Source organism: Myxocyprinus asiaticus, chromosome 31 (genome assembly GCF_019703515.2).
Source record: "Myxocyprinus asiaticus isolate MX2 ecotype Aquarium Trade chromosome 31, UBuf_Myxa_2, whole genome shotgun sequence".
Lineage (NCBI taxonomy): Eukaryota > Metazoa > Chordata > Actinopteri > Cypriniformes > Catostomidae > Myxocyprinus > Myxocyprinus asiaticus.
The window spans coordinates 25,135,111-25,162,601 of record NC_059374.1 but is presented as its reverse complement, the minus strand read 5'-3'; the positions used below and the strand labels follow the sequence as shown (position 1 = coordinate 25,162,601).

The window sequence follows — 27,491 nt, the reverse complement described above, 5'->3', positions numbered from 1 at the left end:
GGGTTCTTTAATCAGCTCCAAAAAAACCTTTATTCCAAAAAGGTTTTATTCAGAAAGATTTTCAGAAAAAGAAACCTTTTTGCACAAAAGGGTTCTTTGTGTTGACAATTGCTTAACGCAAGTATGTATGTATGTATGTGTATGCATAAATTATGTTATTGAAAGTTTTGTTTATAAATAGTTTTGAAAACTAGACTACATTACTTTTGCATTTGCATTTCAAACTGGAGAAAAAAATAAACTTTTCAAATCCACTTCTTCAGCTTTGGGTTTTATTAGAAAAAAATAAATGACAGATGATCAGATCCAAAGTCCTTTTTCTTTAGACAACAGGTTTATCTCAGTATTAATATTTAGTCTATGGTATAGTCTATTCTTCACTCATAATTAAAAAAAAGAAAAAATGTGTTTATCATAAACAGCAATGAACTTGAACTATCTACAATGAACTATCTACATAGCGCAAAGTTGGTTGAGCTGAAAGCTTGAGGGCGACGGTACCCTGGCAAGTAAGAACTATAAATTAATTTGTTGATTAATATTATGTTACATTTATTTATTTTGACCTAACTCCTTGTCATTTATGACTTACACTTATTTCAGCAAGCACAAAGAATAAATGTCCACCAGGAGGTAACTAATTTCAAACTCGAATCACTAAAATCTGTTGTGGTTTGACTAGTCACCCTGATGACAGGTCATAATTAAATTTTCTTTGCATCTAGAAAACATGGGGGAAAACGAAACAAGTTTCCAGGAGCACATCACAGCACTGAATTGCCAACTGCACTGATATAAAGAGATTAATAAAGCTCTATTCAAGAGTGTGAATATGTCAAATGTCCAAAGTCAAAGAGAGGAAGTGATGGAAAGGTTTCAATTTCACAACTTGTGAGTATTTGGTGTTTGTAGTTTTATTGTCATGTACATATATATAATTTTTTATGAAGATGCCATATTAATTTAAAATGGGTTTTAGCAAAGACCTTCAGCTAACTCTGAGTACTTCTGAAGTTCCAACATTAGAGCCACGACAAGTGAAAGTCAAGAGACATTTGACTTCAAAATAATGACATGTCATAAAAGGTTTTTCTAGTATTTCTCATTATTTTGCATTGCATCAAGGTTTTAATGATACTAAATAATGGTTAATTTCTGTTTGCAATGGCTCTGGAGTGCATCATTACAAGTTTGACCATCTTCATACAGACAAAACACAACACTACTATTCATAAGAGATACCAATTACTTTGTTTTTAATTACTCTGCATACTGACAGTACATCCATCCTCAACCTGATCTTTCATATGGTGTCAAGCCCCCTCAGAGACTGCAGAGAGTCGGCATCAAATTGATGACATGGAGATGGCTGAAGTGAAGTTTTGTTTAATTTGTGTATCCAAAAGACCTCACTCAGTTTGTCAGACCAGTGGCAACAAAATGATTCTGTATCTGCCCCAGTGCTAAAATTGTTTAATAGCTTTTCATAGGTAATTTGTTTTTATTTATTTTTACTTGTTTATTTATCTCACTTATGGTTATATTTTTAACTTACAGTTAATGCTAAATGATTTAATGCTTATTTTTATATAAATAAAATTACTACTTAACTTTTAGCTTATTACAAACCTGTGGATTTATTAAGTCAGTTCTCATAACTATAACTATTATGAATTGTGTTAATTATTGCTTGTGTTGTTATAAATGCAAACTATTAAAAATGCTTAACTTAATACGTATATGCATTTTGGGAATCCCTTAAAGGTTCTATATAGAACCCTATAGGATTCTTTTGATAGGACCCTTAAAAAGGGTTCTATATAGAACCTTTTAGGGGTTCCAAATATGAAGCAAGCGATAGAACCTTTTAGGGTTCTATATGGAACCTTTTCTTCTAAGAGTACAGCACAGAAATTAAGATTTCCATCCTCCAGGATTTCTGTGGTTTTTATTTTACATACACTTGCATATGAAAACCCTAGCTTGGTAAAATTGCTCCCAGACTGTTCAGAAGCCATGCCAAGGCAACAGAAGTACCAGAACCCACAGGCAGTGAGAGAGAGAAAGAGAGCGAGAGAAAGAGAAACAAAGAGAGGGAGGTCAGAGTGTGAGCGACATCTTAAACTGAAGCAATTTCTCAAAATGACATCCAGAGTCAAACTGGATATTACCAAGTGATGGAGAAAAGTGCAGCCTAGCCCTCTCAATTTGTCGCAGATGGTTCCAAAATGCAAATCATCCTACTGCCAAGGTGTCCACTTGTAGCACTGGTAAGTGTGATGAAGATGTTCTGGACTGCAAACTTCATTGACAGCACGGTTTGGCCTGAACATCATAATGGTATTCACAGCAGATGTAGAGCTCATGGAAAACAAGCATTCATTGACGTCTCTTCCACTTAAGATTTCAGTCTAAGCAGAAAAGAAGAGAAATACAGCAGTGTGGTGCAGAACGTCCCTAGGGTGCTGTGGGCCAGTCCTGCGGCAAAGATGGAGCCAGTGTGGCCCTGTCTATTGAGTGAAAAAAAACTATAGTACAGTCACGAGGTGCCTGTTTTTACCCATTGTGACTGGAGATTATGAAACCATACCGAAATACTTGACAATTAGTAGTATTAATAGTTTTAGCTAACTGTCAATGTTCTTAAGCTAGCCGAGTAAGGACAAGAATTTCAGAGATGTGCACGAACAGGAGAAATATCACCAAATGAACACCTTAGCAGAACTGAAACGTTAGTGCCTTTCATCATAATTTTTAGCCAAACTAAAAGAACCCTATTTGCCCAGTAAGTATTAATTAGCATTAAAATGAAAATTCTGTTCCAACTCTTTTTTTCTTCTGTGGAACACCAAATGAGAAGCTTAGCAGAACTTCCGAGCTGCACTTTTCCATACAATGAAAATGGATGGTGACCAAGGGCCATAAAGCTCCAGAAAGGGAAAAAAAGGCACTACAAAACTATATTAAAAGTAGTCGATACGATTTGTGTGCTATATTCCAAGATTTCTGAATTCATAATAGTTGTGTGAGAAACAGACAAATTTGTTATTCACTGTAAAATCTTCTGTGGTGACCATTTACTTCCACTGTATGAAAAGAGCAGCTTGGACATTGTGATATAACTTTTGTGTTTCAATCCTGATATGTTAAGCAAAACATATTTGTGGTTCTGGATGCAGCCTCCAGTGTACTCATAATTGTGGACCCCCTTGGTTAACTGCTAAGTCATGCTTTCAAATTGCCTGTAAAACAGCATGATGGCACATTGATGCTGGGTGTTAGAATGTTTGCATTATCTCCCTGCATGAGAATGTGTATGTGTATAGACAGAATTGGGGGCATCTGGTGCACAGCTGTAGAGAACTCTTTTGCAGACAGCCCTGCAACCTTGCAGGAGGTCAGTCAGGCATAATCAACTGCCACCCAGGACGATGCCTCCTCTGTCAGGGCACTGCAGCAAAGTTGGCAGCCATTATTATTGAAGATGCTGAAATACCTTCATTAATGCCAGAGTCAGACTCTCCAAGACAATGAAACCTTATGTCTTCATAGTTATTTGTTGTTTAATTTGGGATGTTACTTGCTACTTCCCAAATGATTAACCTGATAAAAAAGATCCATTTGTGTTGAAGCTGGCAGAATTGCAAGTGCAGGACTCAAAAAACAAGAAAACAGTTGGTTCAAGGGAGGATTTGTGTTTTTTGTTTTTTTTCTTAACAGAGACTGTAAGTAGTCCGTGCAATGAAAATAGACTGTATTTACCTGTTTGTTTCAGCAGGGTTTGCATTGTCTCAATTCTGGCTTCCTTACAGCAATATCTCAGGACATCCTGGCTGGAAGAATGGAGGACTTCCTGTATGTTTGCAGTGTTCTCTTCTAAGGATAGGGAACATCATGGCATGCCCGTCCTGAGCCACCCCCAAAGACATTCCTTTGCTGTGAAGGGGGAGTTCCTATTTGTGCCTATTTCCACCAAACTCTAATAATAGACATCAAAAATGATGTCCAAGAATCAAAAATAGTGTGTGTATATATTATTAGTAAACCAATTACCTGAAAAAGCAAAACCAAAATGGGGGAAATAAATCAAACCAAATAAATGTATTATTAATGATAATAAATTATATTTCAGGTATATGTTAATGTCCATTTTGCTTACATATAAAAGAAATAGTCTCTTAGCTAATGCAGGTAATTACACGGGGACCTTCTAACATGGTACATTACGAAATATTAATTTTAGTTTTTCATTGTCACATTTCAGCTTTTTACAAATTCACAAATTCCATGTATTCCATCAATAAATATGATGTATTGAAATTGCATAAATTATATTGCATACATTTGCTATATAACATGTTTATTGTTTACATGCATAATTTGTACCATTTACAAGTATTTATAATGATATGTAGAGCAAGAGCTAAAATTGTACTCTCTCTTTAAGACTACTGGCGGCAGTTCAGCCAATGAGCGCATTTTAATGAGACGGAACGTGCGTGGTTTCTTTAGCCCATCTCTGCTATATGTTTGATTAGAATTAATGCATTTTTTTTTTTTTTTAAATCAACAAATTGTAAAGAACAGAAAAGGTATTAAAAGTGACATTATTCTATGACAAATGGATGGCATGGATCTCATCTCTGGACACAGGACAAGTCAAACCAAACTTTTACTCTCAACACGCAGTGAAAAGATCTCGGTGCCAAACTTGCCAAACTCAGTTCCGCGAGCAAGTATTTATGGTTGGGCGAACATTAACGAGAGAAGCTGCACAGTTGTTTTTACCAAATCTGTGAAATGTGTGATTAAAATGAATGTTTGTTTTTACTTTTTGATCACCAACTGACTGTAAAAAACAGAAAAGGTATTAAAATCAGAATCAGAATGAGCTTTATTGCTAAGTATGCTTACACATACAAGGAATTTGTCATGGTGACAGGAGCTTCCAGCGTACAACAATACAAAAACAGCAGCAAGACATGGATAATAATAAAAAATATAGTTATACACATACGTACATACACAGACACACACGTAGTGCAATCTAATACAAATCTGTTATCTGTTATGAACAGATTTGTATTTGCACTGTAATGTACAGTTTTTTTTTGTTTGTTTGTTTTTTTTTCCCAGAGGAATGAAATGGCAAAAGAGTTTGGATGTGTTGGATAAATATACAAAAAAAAGACTAAACTGTGTATTGCACATACAGTGGTGTGAAAAAGTGTTTGCCCCCTTCCTGATTTCTTATTTTTTTGCATGTTTGTCACACTTAAATGTTTCAGATCATCAAACAAGTTTAAATATTAGTCAAAGATAACACAAGTAAACACAAAATGCAGTTTTTAAATGAAGGTTGTTATTATTAAGGGAAAACAAAATCCAAACTTACATGGCCCTGTGTGAAAAAGTGTGTGCCCCACCTGTTAAAACATAACATAACTGTGGTTTATCACACCTGAGTTCAATTTCTCTAGCCACACCCAGGCCTGATTACTGCCACACCTGTTCTCAATCAAGAAATCACTTAAATAGGACCTGCCTGACAAAGTGAAGTAGACCAAAAGATCTTCAAAAGCTAGACATCATGCCGAGATCCAAAGAAATTCAGGAACAAATGAGAAAGAAAGTAATTGAGATCAGTCTGGAAAAGGTTATAAAGCCATTTCTAAAGCTTTGGGACTCCAGAGGACCACAGTGAGAGCCATTATCCACAAATGGCAAAAACATGGAACAGTGGTGAACATTCCCAGGAGTGGCCGGCCGACCAAAATTACCCCAAGAGCGCAGTGACGACTCATCCAAGAGGTCACAAAAGACCCCACAACAACATCCAATGAACTGCAGGCCTCACTTGCCTCAGTTAAGGTCAGTGTTCATGACTCCACCATAAGAAAGAGACTGGGCAAAAATGGCCTGCATGGCAGAGTTCCAAGACGAAAACCACTGCTGAGCAAAAAGAACATTAAGACTCGTCTCATTTTTGCCAGAAAACATCTTGATGATCCCCAAGACTTTTGGGAAAATACTCTGTGGACTGACGAGACAAAAGTTGAACTTTTTGGAAGGTGTGTGTCCCATTACATCTGGCGTAAAAGTAACACCGCATTTCAGAAAAAGAACATCATACCAACAGTAAAATATGGTGGTGGTAGTGTGATGGTCTGGGGCTGTTTTGCTGCTTCAGGACCTGGAAGACTTGCTGTGATAAATGGAACCATGAATTCTGCTGACTACCAAAAAATCCTGAAGGAGAATGTCCAGCCATCTGTTCGTGACCTCAAGCTGAAGCAAACTTGGGTTCTGCAGCAGGACAATGATCCAAAACATACCAGCAAGTCCACCTCTGAATGGCCGAAGAAAAACAAAATGAAGACTTTGGAGTGGCCTAGTCAAAGTCCTGACCTGAATCCTATTGAGATGCTGTGGCATGACCTTAAAAAGGTAGTTCATGCTTGAAAACCCTCCAATGTGGCTGAATTACAACAATTCTGCAAAGAAGAGTGGGCCAAAATTCCTCCACAGCGTTGTAAAAGACTCATTGCAAGTTATCGCAAACGCTTGATTGCAGTTGTTGCTGCTAAGGGTGGCCCAACCAGTTATTAGGTTTAGGGGGCAATCACTTTTTCACACAGGGCCATGTAGGTTTGGATTTTGTTTTCCCTTAATAATAACAACCTTCATTTAAAAACTGCATTTTGTGTTTACTTGTGTTATCTTTGACTAATATTTAAACTTGTTTGATGATCTGAAACATTTCACACCACTGTAGTTATTGCTCAATGGGGCAATTTAACCGTTCATGAGATGGATAGCCTGAGGGGGTAAAAAACATTCCTGTGCCTGACGGTTCAGGTGCTCAGAGCTCTGAAGCGTCGGCCAGAAGGCAACAGTTCAAAAGGTAGTGGGCAGGGTGAGTGGGGTCCAGAGTGATTTTTCCAGCCTTTTTCCTCACTCTGGAAGTGTATAGTTCTTGAAGGGGGGGCAGGGGGCAACCAATAATCCTCTCAGCAGTCCGAATCGTCCTTTGTATTCTTCTGATGTCTGATTTCGTAGCTGTACCAAACCAGACAGTTATTGAAGTGCAGAGGACAGACTCAGTGACCGCTGAGCAGAACTGTATCAGCAGCTCCTGTGGCAGGTTGAACTTCCTCAGCTGGCGAAGGAAGTACAACCTCTGCTGGGCCTTTTTCACAATGGAGTCTATGTGTGTCTCCCACTTCAGGTCCTGTGAAATGGTAGTGCCCAGGAACCTGAATGACTCCACTGCTGCCACAGTGCTGTTTAGAATGGTGAGGGGGGGGTCAGTGTTGGGGTGTTTCTCCTAAAGTCCACCGTTTTGAGCGTGCTCAGATCAAGGTTGTTTTGACTGCACCAGACAGCCAGCTGTTCAACCTCCCTTCTGTATGCAGATTCATCGTCATCTCGGATGAGGCCGATGACAGTGGTGTCGGCTGCAATCTTCAGGAGCTTGACAGAGGGGTCCTTGGCGATGCAGTCATTGGTGTAGAGGGAGAAGAGTAGTGGGGAGAGCACACATCCCTGGGGGGCACCAGTGCTGATTGTACAGGTGCTGGAAGTGAGTTTCCCATCTCACAAGCTGCTGCCTGTCCATCAGGAAGCTGGTAATCCACTGACAGATAGACATGGGAACAGAGAGTTGGTGTAATTTACTCTGGAGTATAGCTGGGATGATGGTGTTGAAAGTCGAATTAAGTCCACAAAAAGGATCCTTGCATATGTCCCTGGTCTGTCCAGATGTTGCAGGATATGATGCAATCCCATGTTGACTGCATCATCCACAGACCTGTTTGCTCGATAAGCAAATTGAAGGGGATCTAGAAAGGGTCCAGTGATGTTCTTCAGGTGGGCCAACACCAGTCTCTCAAATGATTTCATGACCACAGACATCAGGGCGACAGGTCTGTAGTCATTAAGTCCTGTGATTTTTGGTTTCTTTGGGACAGGAATAATGATTGAGCATTTGAAGCAGCATGGGACTTCACACTGCTCCAGTGATCTATTGAAGATCTGTGTGAAGATGGCGGCCAGCTGGTTAGCGCAGGATCGAAGACACGCTGGCGAGACGCCATCTGGGCCTGAAGCTTTCCTCGTCTTTTGTTTACGAAAGACGCGGCTTACATCATCTTCACAGATCTTAAGTGCAGGTTGAGTAGCAGCAGGGAGGAGGAGGGGGGTTGCAGGAGGTGATGGTGTTTGTGTGAAGTGAAGGTCAGAGTGGGTGTGGGGTGTGAGATTGGGCCTTTCAAATCTGCAGAACACCACATTCAGGTCATCAGCCAGTTGTTGGTCCACCACGGGGTTGTGGGTAGGAGTCCTGTAATTTGTGAGTTGTTTCATGCCACTCCACACTGATGCAGGGTCGTTACCTGAAAACTTGTTTTTCTGCTTCTCAGAGTGAGTATCTTCTTTTAGCCACTCTGATTTCCTTGTTCAGTGTGTTCCTGGCCTGATTGTACAAGACTTTATCCCCACCCCTGTAAGCATCCTCTTTGGCCTGACGAAGCTGCCTGAGCACTGCTGTAAAACGGTTTGTCATTGTTGATCTTTAAATAAGTCCTAGTAGGAATGCACATATCCTCACAGAAACTGATATATGATGTAACAGTATCTGTGAGCTTTACAGTCCTTACTACTGGCTTGGTTGATTTTAATTTCTGCCTGTAGTTTGGAAGAAGATAAACCAGACAGTGATCAGAGAGTCCCAAAGCTGCTCTAGGGACAGAGCGATATGCATCCTTTATTGTTGTGTAGCAATGATCCAGTATGTTCCTGTCTCTGGTGGGGCATGTAATGAGCTGTTTGTATTTGGGGAGTACACGTGTGAGGTTTGCTTTGTTAAAATGCCCAAGAATAATAATAACTGAGTCTGGGTATTGTTGTTCCATGTCTGTAATTTGATCAGTCAGCTGTTGCAGTGCCACATTCAAACACGCGTTTGGTGCGATATACACATTTACCAGAATAAACGAGGAAAACTCCCACGGCGAATAGAAAGTCTTATAGTTAATGAAGAGCGCTTCCAAATTAGGACAGCACATCCTCTTTAATGTTGTTACATCTGTACACCAACTTTCACTGATGTAAAAGCATGTTCCACCGCCTCTCGTTTTCCCCGTTAACTCCGCGATGCGATCCACTCTGAACAGCTGGAAGCCCGGCAGATGTAATGCGCTGTCCAGAATGGCTTCACTCAGCCAGGTTTCTGTGAAACACAAGGCAGTAGAGGTTGAAAAGTCCTTGTTTGTGCAGGTGAGGAGATGTAGTTCGTCCGTTTTGTTAGGAAGAGAGCGGAGATTCGCAAGATGAATGCTCGGCAGCGTTGTTCGAAAGCCCCGCTGACGGAGTTTGACCGGCTCGTCTTCCTCGCCTGCGTCTCCTGAACAACAAAGCCGCATCTCCAACTAAAATGTCTAGCAAAACGTCTGAATATTCAAAACCGGAAAAAGACTGTCTGGTATAAGCTGTCGAATGTTCAGCAGTTCGTCTCTGGTAAAACTGACTGGAAAAAGATTACTAAACAGGACAAACAAACAAAAACAACAAAACAATAGGAGAGCTCCACACCGAGGCTGCCATCCGCGGCGCCATCATAATGTATAGAAAAGAGACATTATTCAATGAAAATGTGTGCGTGGATCTCATCTTTAAACACACATTACATGCAACAAGACTAACCAAATTATGTGTATTGACTTGTGTACAGTAAAAATATTTATTGTACAAGCAATCTACAAGATCTCGAGTTCTGAAACATTTTTACCATCTAACAGGCATCAAACAGGATTGTACACTGGTGTATAGCCATGCTGTAAAACGGAGAATGTTGTGAAAACAGTGTGTGGAAAAGTTTAAGCAAAATCTGAGTTGACATCGTTAAGTGCCATGTAAATGTGTCTATGGCATATCATGACTGAACTAAAGCGATGGTGACACCGCGATCGAATAACTCAGGACCCACTGCAGCCAAGTAAGTTCAATCTCCTTAAAGGGATAGTTCACTTAAAATAAAAAAAACTTCTCATCATTTACTCACCCTCATGCCATCTCAGATGTGTATGACTTTCTTTCCTTAGCAGAAAACAAACAAAGATTTTTAGAAGAATATTTCAGCTGTGTAGGTCCTTACAATTCAAGTGAATGGTGATCAGATCTTTGGTCGCACTAAAAATTACATAAAGGAAACATAAAAGTAATCCATATTTCTTACATATTAGGTGGATGCTGCACACTGGTGGTGGTTGAGGAGATTCCCCCATATTATGTAAAGCGCTTTGAGTGCCTAGAAAAGCGCTATATAAATGTAAGGAATTATTATTATTATTATTATATGACCCCAATGGTTAAATCTATATATTCAGAAGCGATATGATAGATTTAAGTCCTTTTTACTCTAAACCTCCACTTTTACTTTCACTTTCAGATGTGAAAGTAGTAAAGCAGCATATCAAACAACAGATTTAATGTGCACTTAGGGTATTTGAGTAGATTTGATTTCTTTTGTAAACCAATTAAATAAAACAAAAATCACATGATATGCTCTTGAAAAACCGATGACGTGCACCAATGGCATTAGAAGATGTTTAGCAGCCAGTAGGATGTTTTTCAGAAAGTTTGCGTTGGCGAGCTGTAACGAACCACCGCAACAAACTCAAACACCTTTGATTTTGTCAGATTTTGTATGAAATGACATCACACCCATTCATTCTTTGATTTCATATGAAGTATCCCGGGGCCTTTATCATTCAAAATTTCCTAGCAACCACCCTGAACACCCTTGCATTGCATAGCAAGCAGGGTCTGAAATTAACAGGGGTTCAGGGCAAAAATGCCTCCAGAATTCAAATGTGGGGGTAAAAAAAAAATTCCCTTGTAATGATTTCTTTCTGTTTTGTTTTGTTATTCTAGGCCTAGTTATTACTCACTAAGTTTACATGGACACCAGAAAGTGGCTTATTGCGAAAAAGCAGTGTTCCCATTTACATGCACTGTATAAGCGACGTACTCTTTACTTCCGTATACACGCGGCTCAGTCAGTAAGCAGCTTTCTCAACAGCAACATTATTTACTCATGATGCTTGTGTAAATAACAAACATGGCATCTGAGAAAGACTATGCTATTTATTCTCCATTGCTTTGCTTTATTTCTAGATATTCTAGATTTGTTGCTGTTTTTGTTTCCTTAACTTTCTAATGGTGGGGTTTCCCTCTTACATAAAACTCTGAGATTCCCCCAATGTATAAGCACATACAGTTGTGCTCAAAAGTTTGCATACCCTTGGAGAATTGGTAATATATGTACCATTTTTAAAGAAAACATGAGTGAGCAGGCAAAACACATTTATTTCTTATGGGATTCATATTCAACTGTAGGTTATAACAGAATGGTACAATCATAAAACAAAACATGGTAACAATGAATAAAATGAAATGACCCCTGTTCAAAAGTCTGCATACCCTTAGTTCTTAATACTGTGTATTGCCCCCTTTAGCATCAATGACAGCATGCAGTCTTTTGTAATAGTTGTCTATGAGGCCCCAAATTCTTGCAGGTGGTATAGCTGCCCATTCGTCTTGGCAAAATGCCTCCAGGTCATGCAAAGTCTTTGGTCATCTTGCATGAACCGCATGTTTGAGATCTCCCCAGAGTGGCTTGATGATATTAAGGTCAGGAGACTGTGACGGCCACTCCAGAACCTTCACCTTTTTCTGCTGTAACCACTGGAGGGTCAACTTGGCCTTGTGCTTAGGGTCATTGTTGTGCTGGAAAGTCCAAGAGCATCCCATGTGCAGCTTTCGTGCAGAGGAATGCAAACTGTTCCCCGTGCCTTTACAGCTCTTTTTATATCCTTTTCCATCTTTATAAAGTTCCATTACCTTGTTACGCAGGTTTTTTGACAGTTCTTTTCTGCTCCCCATGGTTCAGTATCTAGCCTGCTCAGTGCATCCACGTGAGAGCTAACAAACTCACTGACTATTTATACACAGACACTAATTGCAATTTAAAAAGCCACAGGTGTGGGAAATTAACCTTTAATTGCCATTTAAACCTGTGTGTGTCACCTCGTGTGTCTGTAACAAGGCCAAACATTCAAGGGTATGTCAACTTTTGATCAGGGCCATTTGGGTGATTTCTGTTATCATTATGATTTAAGCCAAACAACTATGTGATAATAAATGGCTTCATATGATCACTATCCTTAAATAAAAGACTTATCGATTAGATAGTATGCACTATCCAAAATTTCACAATTTCTGCCAGGGTATGCAAACTTTTGAGCACAAACATATATACTGACATGAGGGACCGTCAATATTTTATATTAGTGTGTATAAATGGGTATAGTTTTCCCACTTTACTCCCAGAAATGTTGAATTCTTAACGCTATGTTGACTTCTTGTTGGGCTCCATCCTATAACGTTTGTTATCAGGTCTGTTCACGCACATCGGCCCTCCTCAAAATCCTGTAAGAAAGCCGCTTGTGTGTTTACATGGACATATAAGCTGCCTTCTCCGTGAGAAACTTGGATGCATTAAACCGCTTTCTCTTAATCCCTTAAACAGGTAAGGAAATCAGCATTCTCGTTCACATGACGTTTCAGAATGCCGCTTTCTGCAAAAATCCTAGAATAAACTGTTTTCTTAAGTGCATGTAAATCTTATAAAATTTGAGTTGATGTGGATTTTAGTTTATTGGTAACATTGAAACATTGGTAATTACTCAGACCGAAAATGTATTTTAATGAACTGATTTAAAGGAATAGTTCACCCAAAAATGAAAATTTGCTGATAATTTACTCACCCGCAGGCCATCCAAGATGTATCTGAGTTTCTTTCTTCATCAAAACAGAATTTAAGATTTTTAGGATTCATTTCAGGCCTCCTCCTTCAAACAATGCAAGTGAATGTACTCCATTTTTTGACGGTCCAAAATGCATATTTAGGGTGCATCAAAATAATCCAGTCGACAAATAAAGTTCTTCTGAATGTAAACGATTGATTATTTTGAGAAACAAAACAATACTTATATACTTTTTAACTACAAATGTTCGCTTCCGTACATCTCTGTGACGCGCGCTCATGAGAGTGATGACGTAAGCTCATTGGTAAGGTCACGCGTCACGTGGAGGAGTCGTCAGGAAGCGCGTCATTGTTTTTATTATTATTATTATTTGGAAATGATTTTTTATTTTATATTGTTTTGAGATTGTTTTGGACTGTTTTGGTTTGTGAACAGCACAAGTTTCTCTTGTAAACAATGACGCGCTTCCTGACTACTCCTCCACGTTACCTTACCATAAAATATTTGTATTTTTAATATTATATTCAACATTCTCAGATTAAAAAAAATAAAAAATGATTCTGCAGTATAGCTGCTAAAGTAAATGTATGTTATTTTAAAGGAGTTTTAGATATTTATATTGGAAAACAAGGCAAAACAAAAACAAATAAAAAATTATTTTTTTGCAGTGTATAATGGGGCGAAGACTACCCTCTCTTACCTTTTTGTTCACTTCAATCCATCTTTAACTCACAAAAAACAAACTCTCTCTTATTAATAAAGCTGCGTTTTGCCAATTTTCTTCACGATAAGAAATGCACAGTGAACATATATTATGATTCAATAAGTTGCCATCGCGTTATAATCTAGCTGCATTAAGCGCACACACTCGAGGGATGAGCGTACCCGCAACAGATTGTGCCTCAGCCGGGTTCAGTTTCAGTCTCTCCCCCTTAGATCGGAACACTTCGCGCAACTCATAGAAGAGGCGCTGACCGCACAGAGAAATGCCAGTTTCCTTATAATTTTAACTTTAATAAAGCTATAACGCATTAAATAGAACTGCATTAAAGATGTAACGCCGGGGTGTTTCCTTTAAAGATGCTCAACACTTCTGTATTTACTTATTTTGTATTTTTGTATTATAATTCCCTCATACTTTGCGATCTACATCACCTGAAGTTGTTTGGAAAGTTTAGTGCGCGTCTGGACTGTGAGATGTGTTTTCTTCCTCTCCTCAGTCAGGCGCAAACTGCAGTGCTGCTCTTGTGTGCAATCATTAGAGTTTCATATGATCTTATGTTACGTTAAGATCAAACGACTATTCGCCACGAAATTTTTTTTAAAAATGTTTTTATTGTCGACGTTGTCGATAACGTCGTCTAATCGTTTCAGCCCTACTGACTACCACCCCTGGAGTTGCGAGTTTGAATCCAGGGCGTGCTGAGTGACTCTAGCCAGGTCTCCTAAGCAACCAAATTGGCCCGGATGCTAGGGAGGGTAGAGTCACATGGGGTAACCTCCTTGTGGTCGCGATTAGGGGTTCTCGCTCAGTGGGGTGCGTGGTAAGTTGTGTGTGGATCGCGGAGATTAGCATGAGCCTCCACATGCTGCGAGTCTCCGCAGTGTCATGCACAGCGAACCACAAGATAAGATGCACGGACTGACTGTCTCAGAAGCGGAGGCAACTGAGACTTGTCCTCCACCACTAACTGCTCCACCATGAGGACCTGTTAAGTAGTGGGAATTGGGGAATCCAAATTGGGAGAAAAGGGTATTTAAAAAAAAAAAAAAAAAGATGACCGTTATCTGAATGAAGCAGCAGGGTCCAGCTGCGCCTGTATTCAGAACATATGCCTGCTGGCTGAGACAGCCATGCACTCCCTCTACTTGGCCTTTGTTTGCACTGGGCCATGATCGTTTTACAGCTTGTCTTTATTTGGATTGATGATGAAGCTGTTGCCGTTTGTTTTCAGAGACAATAGGGCAGAGAATGGCTCCCGCGGCTCAAGTGAGGCCCACAAATCAGTGCAGCACTTCACACATCACTCGGGCAAACACAAGTCCTCAACAGAAACATGCTACAAATCAACAACTACCTTAAACCACGCACACACCTGAACAAAGACACCGTTTACACCTGGTATTAAGATGTGTTTCGGGTGATCTGATCACATGTGGTCAGACACATCGCTGTTTACATCTGGTCACTTAAATGCGTCTCCAGTGACCACTTGTGTTCGGATTTGGAGGGAAGGGTCTCTGTTTCATGACGACATACATCAATCACTATGTCAGTGTGTTACTGCATGATAATAAAGCACAAAGTCAGAAAAGACCAACAAAATGGCAGTCAAAAACGTGACCAGATCACAGAAGTTGTAAATGCTAATCCTTCCAGAATGCATCCCAGACAGCAGTGGAACACCACCCCATCCTGTCAATCAACCGCTGCGCTAAAACAACAGTTCAAACCTTGCCAAATACGAGCGGCTTTAAAAGGAAATAATTGTCAGAGCAGAAAAGAATACTTAATCACGCAAACTTCACGGATCTTCTTCAGTGTGTCTGAAAATGTTGATGTATGAAAAGTTGGTGTACTGTACGGTTAATGTGGTGTTTCACACGTGACAAGGCAAAGGGAAAACAGCACAAGCTGTGAATCGATCCTTATTATTATTCAAGGCGGCAGCTTCTCGATCTCCGCCATGCATAGGCATCTCAGTAATAATGCGAGTTAAAAGATGTGGTGTAATTCAAACATCTTTATTAAATATCTCCCGATTAAATGCCATTAACAATAGTAGCACTTGTAGAGTCCAGAAACATGCGCTCTTTCTCCGCTTTCATCTCTTGACCTCATGAGAGAGCGCGTGTTCCCCTCATCAAAGTTCAAGCAGCAACAAGTGAAAAATGAACTATTAATACAATTATCCAACTAAATGAAAAGGCAGGGAAGGAATTTATAAATAAAACAATTATTTATCAAATATTAAGATACCATAATGTATTAAATATAATTCAAAAATAAAATCTAAATAAAATAAGGAATAATAATAATTATATGAAATAATGAAAATTAATCAATAATCAAAAATGTCACATTAACTTTAAGTGCACCTATGGGTTATCAGTTGGTCTTCAGTTTGACACTAATATAATTAATCTTAATATAGAGAATATTTTGTTAACCTATACTTGATTTAAAGTCTTTTTTTTTCCTTTTCTTTTTTAATAGCTTTTTTTAATAAGCCTTTTAAAAATTTTAAACTGTTTGTTGTCAGCAAAAACTAGGCAAAGTGATACTACTGTGGAGAGGAAAATTCAATTAAAAGTGACAGTGTGCAGAAAGCTTACATACAGCGATCAGCCACAATATTAAAACCACCTGCCTAATATTGTGCAGGTCCCACTCATGCTGGCAAAACAGCGCCAACCCGCATATCAAAATTCTTCTCACCACAATTGTACAGAGCGGTTACCTGAGTTACCGTAGACTTTGTCAGTTCTAACCAGTCTGGCTATTCTCAGTTGACCTCTCTCATCAACAAAGCCTTTCCATCAGCAGAACTGCCGCTCACTGGATGTTTTTTTGTTTTTGGCACCATTCTGAGTAAATTCTAGAGACTGTTGTGTGTGAAAATCCCAGGAGATCAGCAGTTACAGAAATACTCAAACCAGCCCATCTGGCACAATCAATCATGCCACGCTCCCAATCACCGAGATCAAATTATTTCCCCATTCAAATCGATGATGTAAACATTAACAGAATCTCCTGACCTGTATCTGCATGATTTTATGCACTGCACTGCTGCCACACGATTGGCTGATTAGATAATCGCATGGATGATTGTTGGTGCCAGATGGGCTGGTTTGATTTTTTCTGTAACTGCTGATCTCCTGGGATTTTCACACACAACAGTCTCTAGAACTTACTCAGAATGGTGACAAAAACAAAAAACATCCAGTGAGCGGCAGTTCTGTGGATGGAAATGCCTTGTTGATGAGAGAGTGCAAAAGAGAATGGCGTTCGGGAGAGAGAAGTTCGCTAGTTCGAATCCCAGGGTGTGCTGAGTGACTCCAGTCAGGTCACCTAAGCAACCAAATTGGCCCGGTTGCTAGGGAGGGTAGAGTCACATGGGGTAACCTCCTCATGGTCGCTATAATTTGGTTTGTTCTCGGTGGGACGCGTGGCGAGTTGAGTGTAGTTGCCACAGTGGATGGCGTGAAGCCTCCACACACGCTATGTCTCTGTGGCAACGCGCTCAACAAGCCACGTGATAAGATACACGGGTTGATGGTCTCAGACGCGGAGGCAACTGGGATTTGTCCTCCGCCACCCGGACTGAGGCGAATCACTACGTGACCACGAGGACTTAAAAGCGCATTGGGAATTGGGCATTCCAAATTGGGAGAAAAAGGGTAAAAAAAAAAAATTTTTTAAAAATTATAAAAAAAAAAAAAAAACAATCAGCCTACAATCAGTACATTTGCATAGTCATATCGCTGCAAAATCAGTGAACAATCCACATAGAAAAGGTCTGTTTTCATTCCAGCTCAAAAATTTACTATATCAGCCACCATATCGGTAATCAGTGAATTTTCCCTCTCTAAAATCGGTATCGGTCGGGCTCTATTTAAAACACTCAAACAAAAGAAATTCATGCTAAATTAATGCTCTCATGGGACATATTAGATGGTCCAGATCAGTGGTCTCAACATTTTTTGGATAAACACCCCCTACTTCATTCCCTTACCCCAGACACCCCCCACCCTCCAAATTATGTGACATAATTTGAAAGCGGAAACTTTGTGTTATCAAAACTTTATATATATTTGTACTTAATTTTACAGTTTTTTTAATAAATTCAGCAGGCTTACGTGTTATGAATGAGACCAAACCTTGTGTTTCTTGAATTCAAACAGATGGAGGGCTATATCTGGGGCCTATAAAATGAAAATGTGAAGACAGAACTAATAATAAAAGTGATATTTTTTAAAAATAAATGAAAGACAAATAATATCGCATATTTTGTCCCACTGAAATGCTCATTCTACAGTACAGCATTGATTTTGAGTTGGATGTAGATGTAAATTTACTGGTATCAACAAGAGTAAGGTTATCTATAACATCTATAAAAAGTTAACACCTAATTTATCTGACTAAATTATTCTGACACGACTGAGTTGGAACTCCTTTCATCAGGTCCTTATTGATTCAAATGAGTCATCTCTTGGAATTTCTGAAGGCAAATAAAACCAGTTATATTTTCTTACACTCAAAAAATATATTTTAGCTTGATATTTAAGCTAAAGGATTGACACATTTAGGAATGAAACATTTCTATTTCATCTTAAAATAATTAAATAAAATAATATATATATATATATATATATATATATATATATATATATATATATATATATATATATATATATTGCATCTGCCCTTATGATAATTTAAATTATTTATTTATTCATAGTTTTTAACAGTGGTGTTTGTAAACCATGGTAAGCACATGGAAGCATGGATCTTCTTTACTACCATGGTTAGATGTAACATGATTTCTATAAAACAATCTACGGCAGTTTTGTAATTATAAACAGTAGGCCTACCCTAATCACATTTAAAAACAATAAATACAAAATATAAACATTTATAAGTTGTAACAAAAATGTATTATATTCTCTCACTACCCTAATGTAGACTATTACAAATTTAATAGAGCTGAAGTAGTGATATGATAATATTCATTATCAATCTAATTCTGCCTAAAGTACAGTTACGCCGGGTTCACACATCCTCCGTGAGCGAGGAGTGAGTGAGGTGGTCGTGTTGGATGTTCACATTGGTCGTGTCTCTTCCGTGAGAAACAGCAACACCTCTGTGCAGAAAATAAAGTTATCTATGGGGTCCTATGACAGATTTTTCTTTAATAAGGTCATTATAGATCTTTTTCACACTCCGGGTTTTGGAACGCAGAAGTAAACGTTTGCAGGGTAAACTTCTATAGCGGTGAATGGGAGATCACAGCAAATATTATTTTCACTTACCCATTTGCTACAAGACCAAATAAAAAATCCACTATTATGTTTGAATGTCTTTACAGAAGAGGAAATAATAGAGAGCGGTGGATTAAGACAGTAAAATGGGAAAAGATGCCAAATACACTGTCAGTCTCTCAGCAGTGGTCATCGAAACCCCCTTGCAGCTGTGGTAATTCATTTTTAAAACTAATTCCAGGGTAAAATAACAAATCATAATGTTATAAATGTATATTTTAAAATTTACGCTGATAAATAAGGTGGAAACGCGTCATTACAGTCTGTGAAAAAGGTCTATAAGCTGAGGTTATTGCTGCTTCAAGGACAACTTCATCTTTATCAGCACACTTGGTTGTGATTAGTTAATGTTGTGTCTAAACTGTACACCTATATACACACACAGAATGGCAAAAGGTCAGGTAGTTTATTAATTATTTCTTTTATTAAGTTATTTTATGAAGTTTACTTGCATGCAGACATATAAATTGTAGCGTACTACAGGTTCAGTTTGAATAATTTTGATTTGCATTTTTGTCTTTTCTATAATCTCCTGATTATTTTAGTGTTGTACTGCACCCAGAGCCGCTGAGCTCAGCGTGAGCCTCGCGGCAAAAATAGGCTCAACGCCGAAACCATCCGCTCACTGCCGCGTCTGGGACGTGTCACCTCGCCATTCACGCTTGCAGTGTAAACAATGTCATCCGTTAATATGGGTACTGAAACGAAAACAAGCCACTCACACCCTGCTCACAGAGGATGTGTGAACCCCGCATTAGTGTTACTATAGTAAATTCAAGGGTGGTGATGTAGAATTGTGCCGAATTCAACCCCCCCCCCCCCCACCCCCAAACAGTACCCACCTCTAACAAACTTTATCAGTGAACAGATTAGCTGAATGTAAACAAGTTCACTGAAACTGAGGTAAGACTAAAAACAGACATTTTCAGAGTTATTTATTGTGATAAAGTGTTTGTTGAGAGTTACTAGTTTTATGTTATTATCAAAAAGTGCCTTGTTCTCGCAGCCACTTGATAAGAGCACGCACTCTCGCTCCCTCACACATGCAGCAGGCACTGAGACTGAGGGAGACAAGCAAAGCAAAGCAAAGCTGGTTAAAATTAAACTGTTACGGGTTCGACTGGAGGACAATGAATTAAACTGACTACAGAGAGCACTTCAATGTGAAAACAAGCAAATCCCAGCCATTTAAAAATCCCGGTCTGACTTGGACGTACTGTCACCCCAAACAAGCAGATATTCCAGTTTTTCCTAATTGCATTACAACTTGTGGACAGTTTTCCCACTTCCTTTGGTGACTCCTGTGCTGCACTGAACACCGGTGCAGGTGAATGCTCTGACATCGCGATCCACATACATCTTCTCCCTCGTAACGAATATTATCCATAACAAGCGAATCAGACATTAAACATGATTGTCACTAGAGGGTGAAATGCAACTGTTGTATCCGCAGGTCAGAGATAGTGAAACGGGGGTGTTTTCTCCTGTCAGTCATTGACACTTTATGAGAGGTTGGGCATATTAAGATGGCCGCTCGAACAATTCCGGTGGCTTCACCTCCTGCTAGCATTTTAACGTTGCATCAGCGATCCAGTTCTATTTATTTATCAGTGGTACCAACCCGTATAACGAAGAACTGGTATTTTCCAAGTCTAAAAGTTTTTATGCAAAGAGGAACTTAATGAAAATTGTTGAAGACCCCTGGTCTAGATAATGCCTTTAGCATAGCTTGCTTAAAGACCGAACAGAAAATAATCGTCGCCAGAGAGACTTAGACAAAGAGAGAGGGCAAGAGTCAGGGTGACCTGCATAGAATACCCCCACCACTTTGAACCATGTAATGAAGAACCATAACCAGTACAGAGGGAGGCTGACTTCGAACAAGGCAGCAAAGCAAGTCCCTCTTGTTTGTGGGTAAAACCCAAAATAGAACGACAGAGCCACTCTGGTATGAAATGGGGGTGCTTGCCAATGACCAATTTGCAGAAGCACATGATAAAACACTTGGTCCCAATTGTTACAAGACAGTCTGTTACCAAACGGGCTGGTTTCAGGACACAACATCATGTTTGCTACAGACTCTGGACAACTAAGGTCAACTAGTCTTTAATCTTGAAGTTAAGCTCTATTGACAGCCTCTGTACTATGCAGTTGATTACCACAGGAAATAATTTTGCCTCGTCCATCAGTTTGTAAAGAAGAAAAAAAAAAAAACAATTGTGATGAATGAAAGCAGACTTTAATAGTAAGTGCATAAATGTCACTTTTTTTTTTTGCAGTCAGTGGAGCTAAACTTGTATTTTACCTATTATGATGCATCAATGACCCTATGGCCAAACTCAAATCAAAGAGGGTCAAAACTATTACATAGGAATATCCTTTAGGAACCCCTTACATTGGCAGGGTTACAGTTTATATTAATTTCCTTGAAGTAATGTTAAGCATATTGTAACAGTATAGAACCATTAGCATGACATTAGTGTTTGCGTTTTTTATTTATCATGGACACAAATGCAAAACCTGAGAGGCAGCTTTCTTTACTTTAGGCTATACATCTCATTTACTATCATGTACATGAAATAATAATGAAGATGATGAGAAAGGGGAGAGAGCTCCGTGTCTTAGCACTGTCAGGCACCTGTAGGTCCGTTCGGCCAGCAGGAGTGCAGCTGCTCTTCACCTGCTCTAGGCCATGACTGAATAAAGAGGTCAGGGTCTGTTTCAACATGTAACTTACATGAAAACAACACTTTTTAGTTAGGTCTTCTTTTAACACTATGGAAAATTGGAATCCAAACATTCCTGTGGCCACTATGACCAACATGACTTACCTGAAATATCCCCTGAAATTTTAAATAACGGTAACCTCTTTTTTAGATTAAAGTTACAGTTTCACCCAAAAAAATTTAAATTCTGTCATATTGAAAAGGGTTTGCAAAGGAACCATTTAAATACTTATTTGTCAGCAAACAGTAACCCTTAAGTGAATAATTAACAACCAACACCTTTCCGCCTACACAAAAATAATGTTCTGATTCAAAGCTCACTTGTGTCGCACCTACTCTCACATTTAAACCAGTTCACACTCACAGACAGTTCAACATTCAGCTTGATAATGCCTTTTCACAAAATGCTTTTGCAAACAGTCATGGTCCCTTTTATTGATTAGCCTAGCTCCATGATAACATAAGTTTAGCGGGGTGTACTGCTTTTCAAGTAAACAATGCTACTAAATACAAGGGATCCAATGAGTGCAATTACTAAGGAGTCTTACATAATGCATGTAAGGGCAGGCTTAGCGAGTCTTCTCAGCATCAACATGTGCAACTAGGCACGGCAGCATGCCGGACTCGTTCCAGCACAGTATTCTCTGTATGCACGCACATGATTATGACACACGCTCACTAATAAAGTCACACCCACTGCCCATCCTCAAGAAAATCAAACATTTATGACGAAGTGCCATTCTTATCTGTAATCAACAAGCAATTCAAGCTTATCTTTCAAGGAAAAATCTTACTTAATGAAAAGATGTCATTAAGTAGACCAGAGAGCAGACTACTCATCACACATGACTGTGTGACACAACAAGTACTGTGATGGTACTATGGTGCAATAATGTTATCAGATGGTAATACCATGGAACTTTGTTATATACCATGGTACACTTGCAAAAAAGTCCCCACACAGTACCAAAAATATCATAGTCCTACAATGGTCCATGTCCAAAAAACAAAAAAAAACATGGTTCTACCATGGTATTTTTGTACTGCGAGTGTCCTTTTTGGAAGGGCACTGAAATTCAAGTACCATGGTATTTACATAGCACTCCAAGGCACTTTCAAGACTACCATATTCATGTGCAAAAAAAATGATCACAGGGAAAATTCTGAATTTCCTGCCGCATGACACAGTCCAACTATTGCACAACAAACTGTGAAGAAAACAAACACAAAATCATTTCACAAGCCTGTCATTAAAGTCTCTGTCATCGCTTGTGGAAAGCTGAAGGAGAAAAAGACTTTGTTAGACACACTGTGACAGATGTTCGTCCTGGAAAGGAATCCGCTTCCTGTTTCACAAGAGTATGTTCATCTTAAATTATGTGCTTGTACTCTCAAGGAGAGCCAGTTGGCTCCACATGTGTAAGAGCTGGGCAGGCATGTGGGGAGTTGCCTGGAAAGACCGTGAACATGAGCAAGAGAAGAAAAGAGAGAAAGACAGTGTGGACTTACGTCAAAAGTTTCTCGCCGCAACCCTTCTGTGGTCCTCAGCCAGCATCGACTCAGCTCGCTCAGTTCCAGGATGGGCTGAACTTTGAGTCGCACTGTGTCACCTGACTGCCGAATCATGTCCACGATCTCATCCCGGTTCTTATTCTCCACGTTGCGCCCATTGATCTCCACCAGCCTGTCTCCGGGCACCAGGCCAAGGGCAAGGTCCTTTGTGCCAGCACCTGGTTCTGCAAAGTGGACCACCCTCCGATACACCGCTCCATCTGTGCCTCGGTCCAACATGGTGGTGCGCCGCAAGGAGAAACCAAAATCTCCAGTGTTCCTTCTCTGGAGTACCAGCTCTCGAACTTCGGGCGTCCGAGGTGGCACGACAGCAGGCAGACGGAGATCCGCAAGGAACGTCTTATCCACAATCTCAGGAATGTTCACCTTCTTACCAGGAGGTGGCGACTGCTGAAGACTTTGTTTTTGCTGGGGGTCAAAGAGCTTGGCCTCCACCTGTGGAGATGGAGCAGCCGAGTTCTGCCCAGAAGGTGTAGAGCCCTCTGAAGGACTCTCATCTTTAGTCCTCTGAGAAAAGGAGAAGCGCTTCATTATCGAACCCATTTGCGAGTTTTGCATGGCAAGGGAGCCAAACCTGGCCGCTCGCTCCTTAACTGAACTCCGGTGGCCATCTTGGCCGTATTCGAACTTCAGATCATCACTGGAGCTTGCCACGCTGAGCTGATCTGCATCCAAAACCATGCTGCTGCGGTTGCTAAGGCCATCTGACTCGATGTCGGTTAGATTGAGCTCAGTGCTGCTGGCTACTTTAATAGGGATAGGGTTTGAAATCTCCAACTTATTCTTGGAGTCTCGCTTTGAGCTCCGGTTGAGGTTAAAGAAGCCCCGTCTCATGCTCATCTCATCAAGGCTTCTGAGCTCGGCTGCAGACATCCTCTCCCTTCGGTCTCTCTTGTCCTTCTTCTCCTTCTTAACTCCATCCTTTTCCTTGTCTTTTTTGATCAAGTTGAACATACTGTCCCCAAAAGTAGTCTACGTTCCACTACAGAAGCACCAATGTTTTCACAAGTAAGGAATTTTTCCATACAGAAACAGAGTGGCTTTTGTAAATCCAGAGTGGATTAACTAAGGCTCCCTGTAAAGAGAAAAAAAAAATCAACATCAATAATTGTATCTTAAAAAGAAACATGCAGATGTTTCTTGGCAAAAAGCAAATCTCTCAAACTCCAGGCACTTCATAATTTCCTACTAAACTGCAACTGAACATTCTAAACATTTTAAAAGAGAATACAAAATTATAAATGACACAACCCAAGTTGACAGCCACTGTAATAGGCAGAGTTGTAATGTAAGGGGTCCATTTCAATAATCAGGAGGAGATTAATCAGAGGTAAAAAGAATAGTCTTTCTAGGCCAAACAGTTAAAAAGATATGCACAAAAGAAAAGTGAATTCCTGAACTGGTGATGGACCAACAGAGTTTGTCGTATAGAGACCCACCCCTGTTAGTGCAACATTTCAGCATTTTCCCATGTACGGTTCAATGGGCTGCCATAGACTCCTATTTGGGAAGAAGAAAAAGAAGAAGAAAACTAACAGATACAATAGGGGCTACAGCACCTTCAGTGCTTGGCCCCTAAAAATGTGCAAAGAGAACTGGCTTCTTGTTCTCTGAAGATTTTCACTGGAATTGCTGTTCATTTTACTGCTGCATTATTGTTAACCACTCTAATGGATAAATGTTTTCTTAGGCTACACAATTTTTTTGTAATTGTCTTCTTTCTACTCTATTTTATAATGAAATAATGTGTAGTTATGGAAAAAGTAGTATCGGTGCATCCCTAATAAAAACAACATTTAGAATTGAATTATTCAAAAGTTTCAGCCCAGTGTGTCCAGACCTTTTTGTTCTGGTTTTGGACAATAATTTTCATTTTGGTGCATCACTGCTCTGTACCGTAATGTGGCGCAATTATACCATTCAGTCTTCATAAGAACAGCAAAGCAAACATAGACTCCTTTTCCAGTGTAATGAAAACACTGTGCCATTATGTCACTATTCTACATGCATTTAAAAACAAACAGAGTTTAAAAGCATTAGGGATGTCCTTTGAAAGCAACAGGCCTCTAACATTCCTATTTTCCCACCAGCGGGAGACTTCATCATCCAAACAAGTTCCATTAACAAGAGGCTAAATTCTTCTCCATAATGCAGGAAGGCAATTCTTCCACTACCATAAAAGGCTTGACACAGGCTTAATGCAATGTAATACTACCTAATGCTATGTACCCTATAGTTTCCATCAATATCAAGTTAAACTGCAAATCATAAAGTGAAATGGTGAACTATGTAGGCTACACCTAAGAATAACTATGACAGTAAAATGTATTATAACAATAAATGCATTATCTATTTCATCATACATATGAATGGATAGAGTAATCAAGGCCAATATAAGGATATATGGCTTAAGCTTGAAGATACTAAAGATCAGTCAAGCTGCTCAGTGCAGATGAATTAGTGCATTGAGCAATTCTCATTTTCTTTTGCAGATAGCTGCAAATGTCTCTAAATAGTTCTTACTCCAATACAGCAAAGAATATTATCTTGATTTTTTTATCCTCACAAATATTTGCATATTTGTACTAGCATATTAGTGAAAAAGTATCTTACAATTTAACATTGTATTCATATTTATTGTTTACTAAAATACAATAGCTACTGGGTGACCGAAGTGTTCTGCAGTGTGACATGCTATACTTAACCTAAAACTTTTGTAGATACATTTTTTTCATTCTTATATAATTATTATACATGCAGATGTATGACCTCAGATGAATTGAGAGTCTACATGAAATTAAAGTACTTTTAAAATTAATTTGTCACACTGAAGGACTATTTAGCCCTAAGTGAACAGTAAAAAGCTAAAACATGAAATGTTGACAAGTCACAAAAAATGTAATATCCACTTTCCCATATACATTCATATAAACCTTTAAATCTTGACACTGATAAAAAAAAGTGCATGTCCATGATATTTGTTAAAGGGATAGTTCATCCAAAAATGAAATTTATCTCATTTACTCACAGCACCTTTAACCACTGAAGTCTTATAATACATTTTTATGCTGCCTTTATGTGGTTTTGGAGCTTCAAAATGTTGGTCACCATTCACTTGCATTGTATTGACCAACAGAGCTGAGGTATTCTTCTAAAAATCTTCATTTGTGTTCAGCAGAAGAAAGAAAGTCATACACATCTGGGATGTCATGAGAGAGAGTAAATGATGAGAGAATTTTCATTTTTGCGTGAACTATCCCTTTAACATCTCTACAATACCTACTACAATAAAACTGTTAACTTGATATTAGCCACCATTGTCACAAGAAATTACAAAAAGACTGGGAAATCTTCATACACTGTTAGAATAATTGAGTCAATAATCGTAGTAACTGGTATTTTGGTGGAAACTATGGTTAGCATAATAATTATTAGTAAGCTTTTTAAATGAACTGTAGTAAATCATTGTTGTTTATAAACTGACATACAAAATTTGCGGCAACAAAAAAAATAAATAATAATAATTACAAAGAAAATGTGAATTTTTCTGAAACATGGTGGTCTTGTTTCGGGTGAGTGTCTCTTGGTGGGCGTCAATGTGCCTGACTGATACGTGAAATGAAGTGTTCACTGAGCACTGTCCTCTCCACACCTATTCGCCTACACTCACTGCTACAATATAACAAAGTGCTCTTTAGAAATGTAACAAAACACATGTTTATACAATGTATCATTGACGCATTAGATAAAAGCCAAGGGAGACAGTGCAACATAAAAGGCAATCACGAACAAGAAATCCTCTTATATAAATTTGCCCGGTCAGTCAACTGGAGCAGTGAAAGGCTCGTCAGTCATTCTGAGGCAGAAAAAATACGAACGCTAAACCTCAAGATCAGCCGCTAAGCTTGTAAATTAGCTGGACATGAACAGAAACTGTTAAACACATCATTATAATGTGGAACTTAAAGGCCGTGCGTCTACCAAACCTAGAAATCCGCAGTGTAGCTAATAAACAGTGAATGGCTACAGTTAGCAGGTCCGTTAGCATGAGTAAGTGGCTGATTGGGGTCCTTTCTTCGCTTATACGTCCAGCAGCAGACTGCTGTGGATCTCATGCACACATCCCTGACATGGGATTTTACCTCCTGAAAATAACTGAACGTTAGCTTGTTTACGGAATTACACCATAAAAAGATATATGCGTGTCTGTTGGACTCACCTTTGCGAGATATCCAGTTTTGTGACTGAGAAAGGTATTGTTTCGGTTCGGTCTATCCTCTAGATGGGCGCAGCAGAACGTGAGCGGGCACGCAGTGTTGTAAAT

At 39.2% G+C, this 27,491-nt stretch overlaps 1 protein-coding gene across 6 annotated transcripts in view; it reads right to left on the bottom strand.

Annotated features, from left to right (window-relative positions):
• myo18ab (myosin XVIIIA b) overlaps positions 1-27,491 on the bottom strand; it is a 172,996-nt gene extending 145,505 nt beyond the window's left edge. For all 6 annotated transcript variants that reach the window (XM_051665907.1, XM_051665908.1, XM_051665909.1 and 3 more), the window contains exons 1-2: positions 27,387-27,491; positions 23,105-24,242 (exon numbers count right to left, since the gene is read on the bottom strand). In XM_051665907.1, the coding sequence (XP_051521867.1) occupies positions 23,105-24,121 (1,017 nt within the window). In that variant the 5' untranslated portion in view covers positions 24,122-24,242; positions 27,387-27,491. The remainder of the gene's footprint in view (positions 1-23,104; positions 24,243-27,386) is intronic.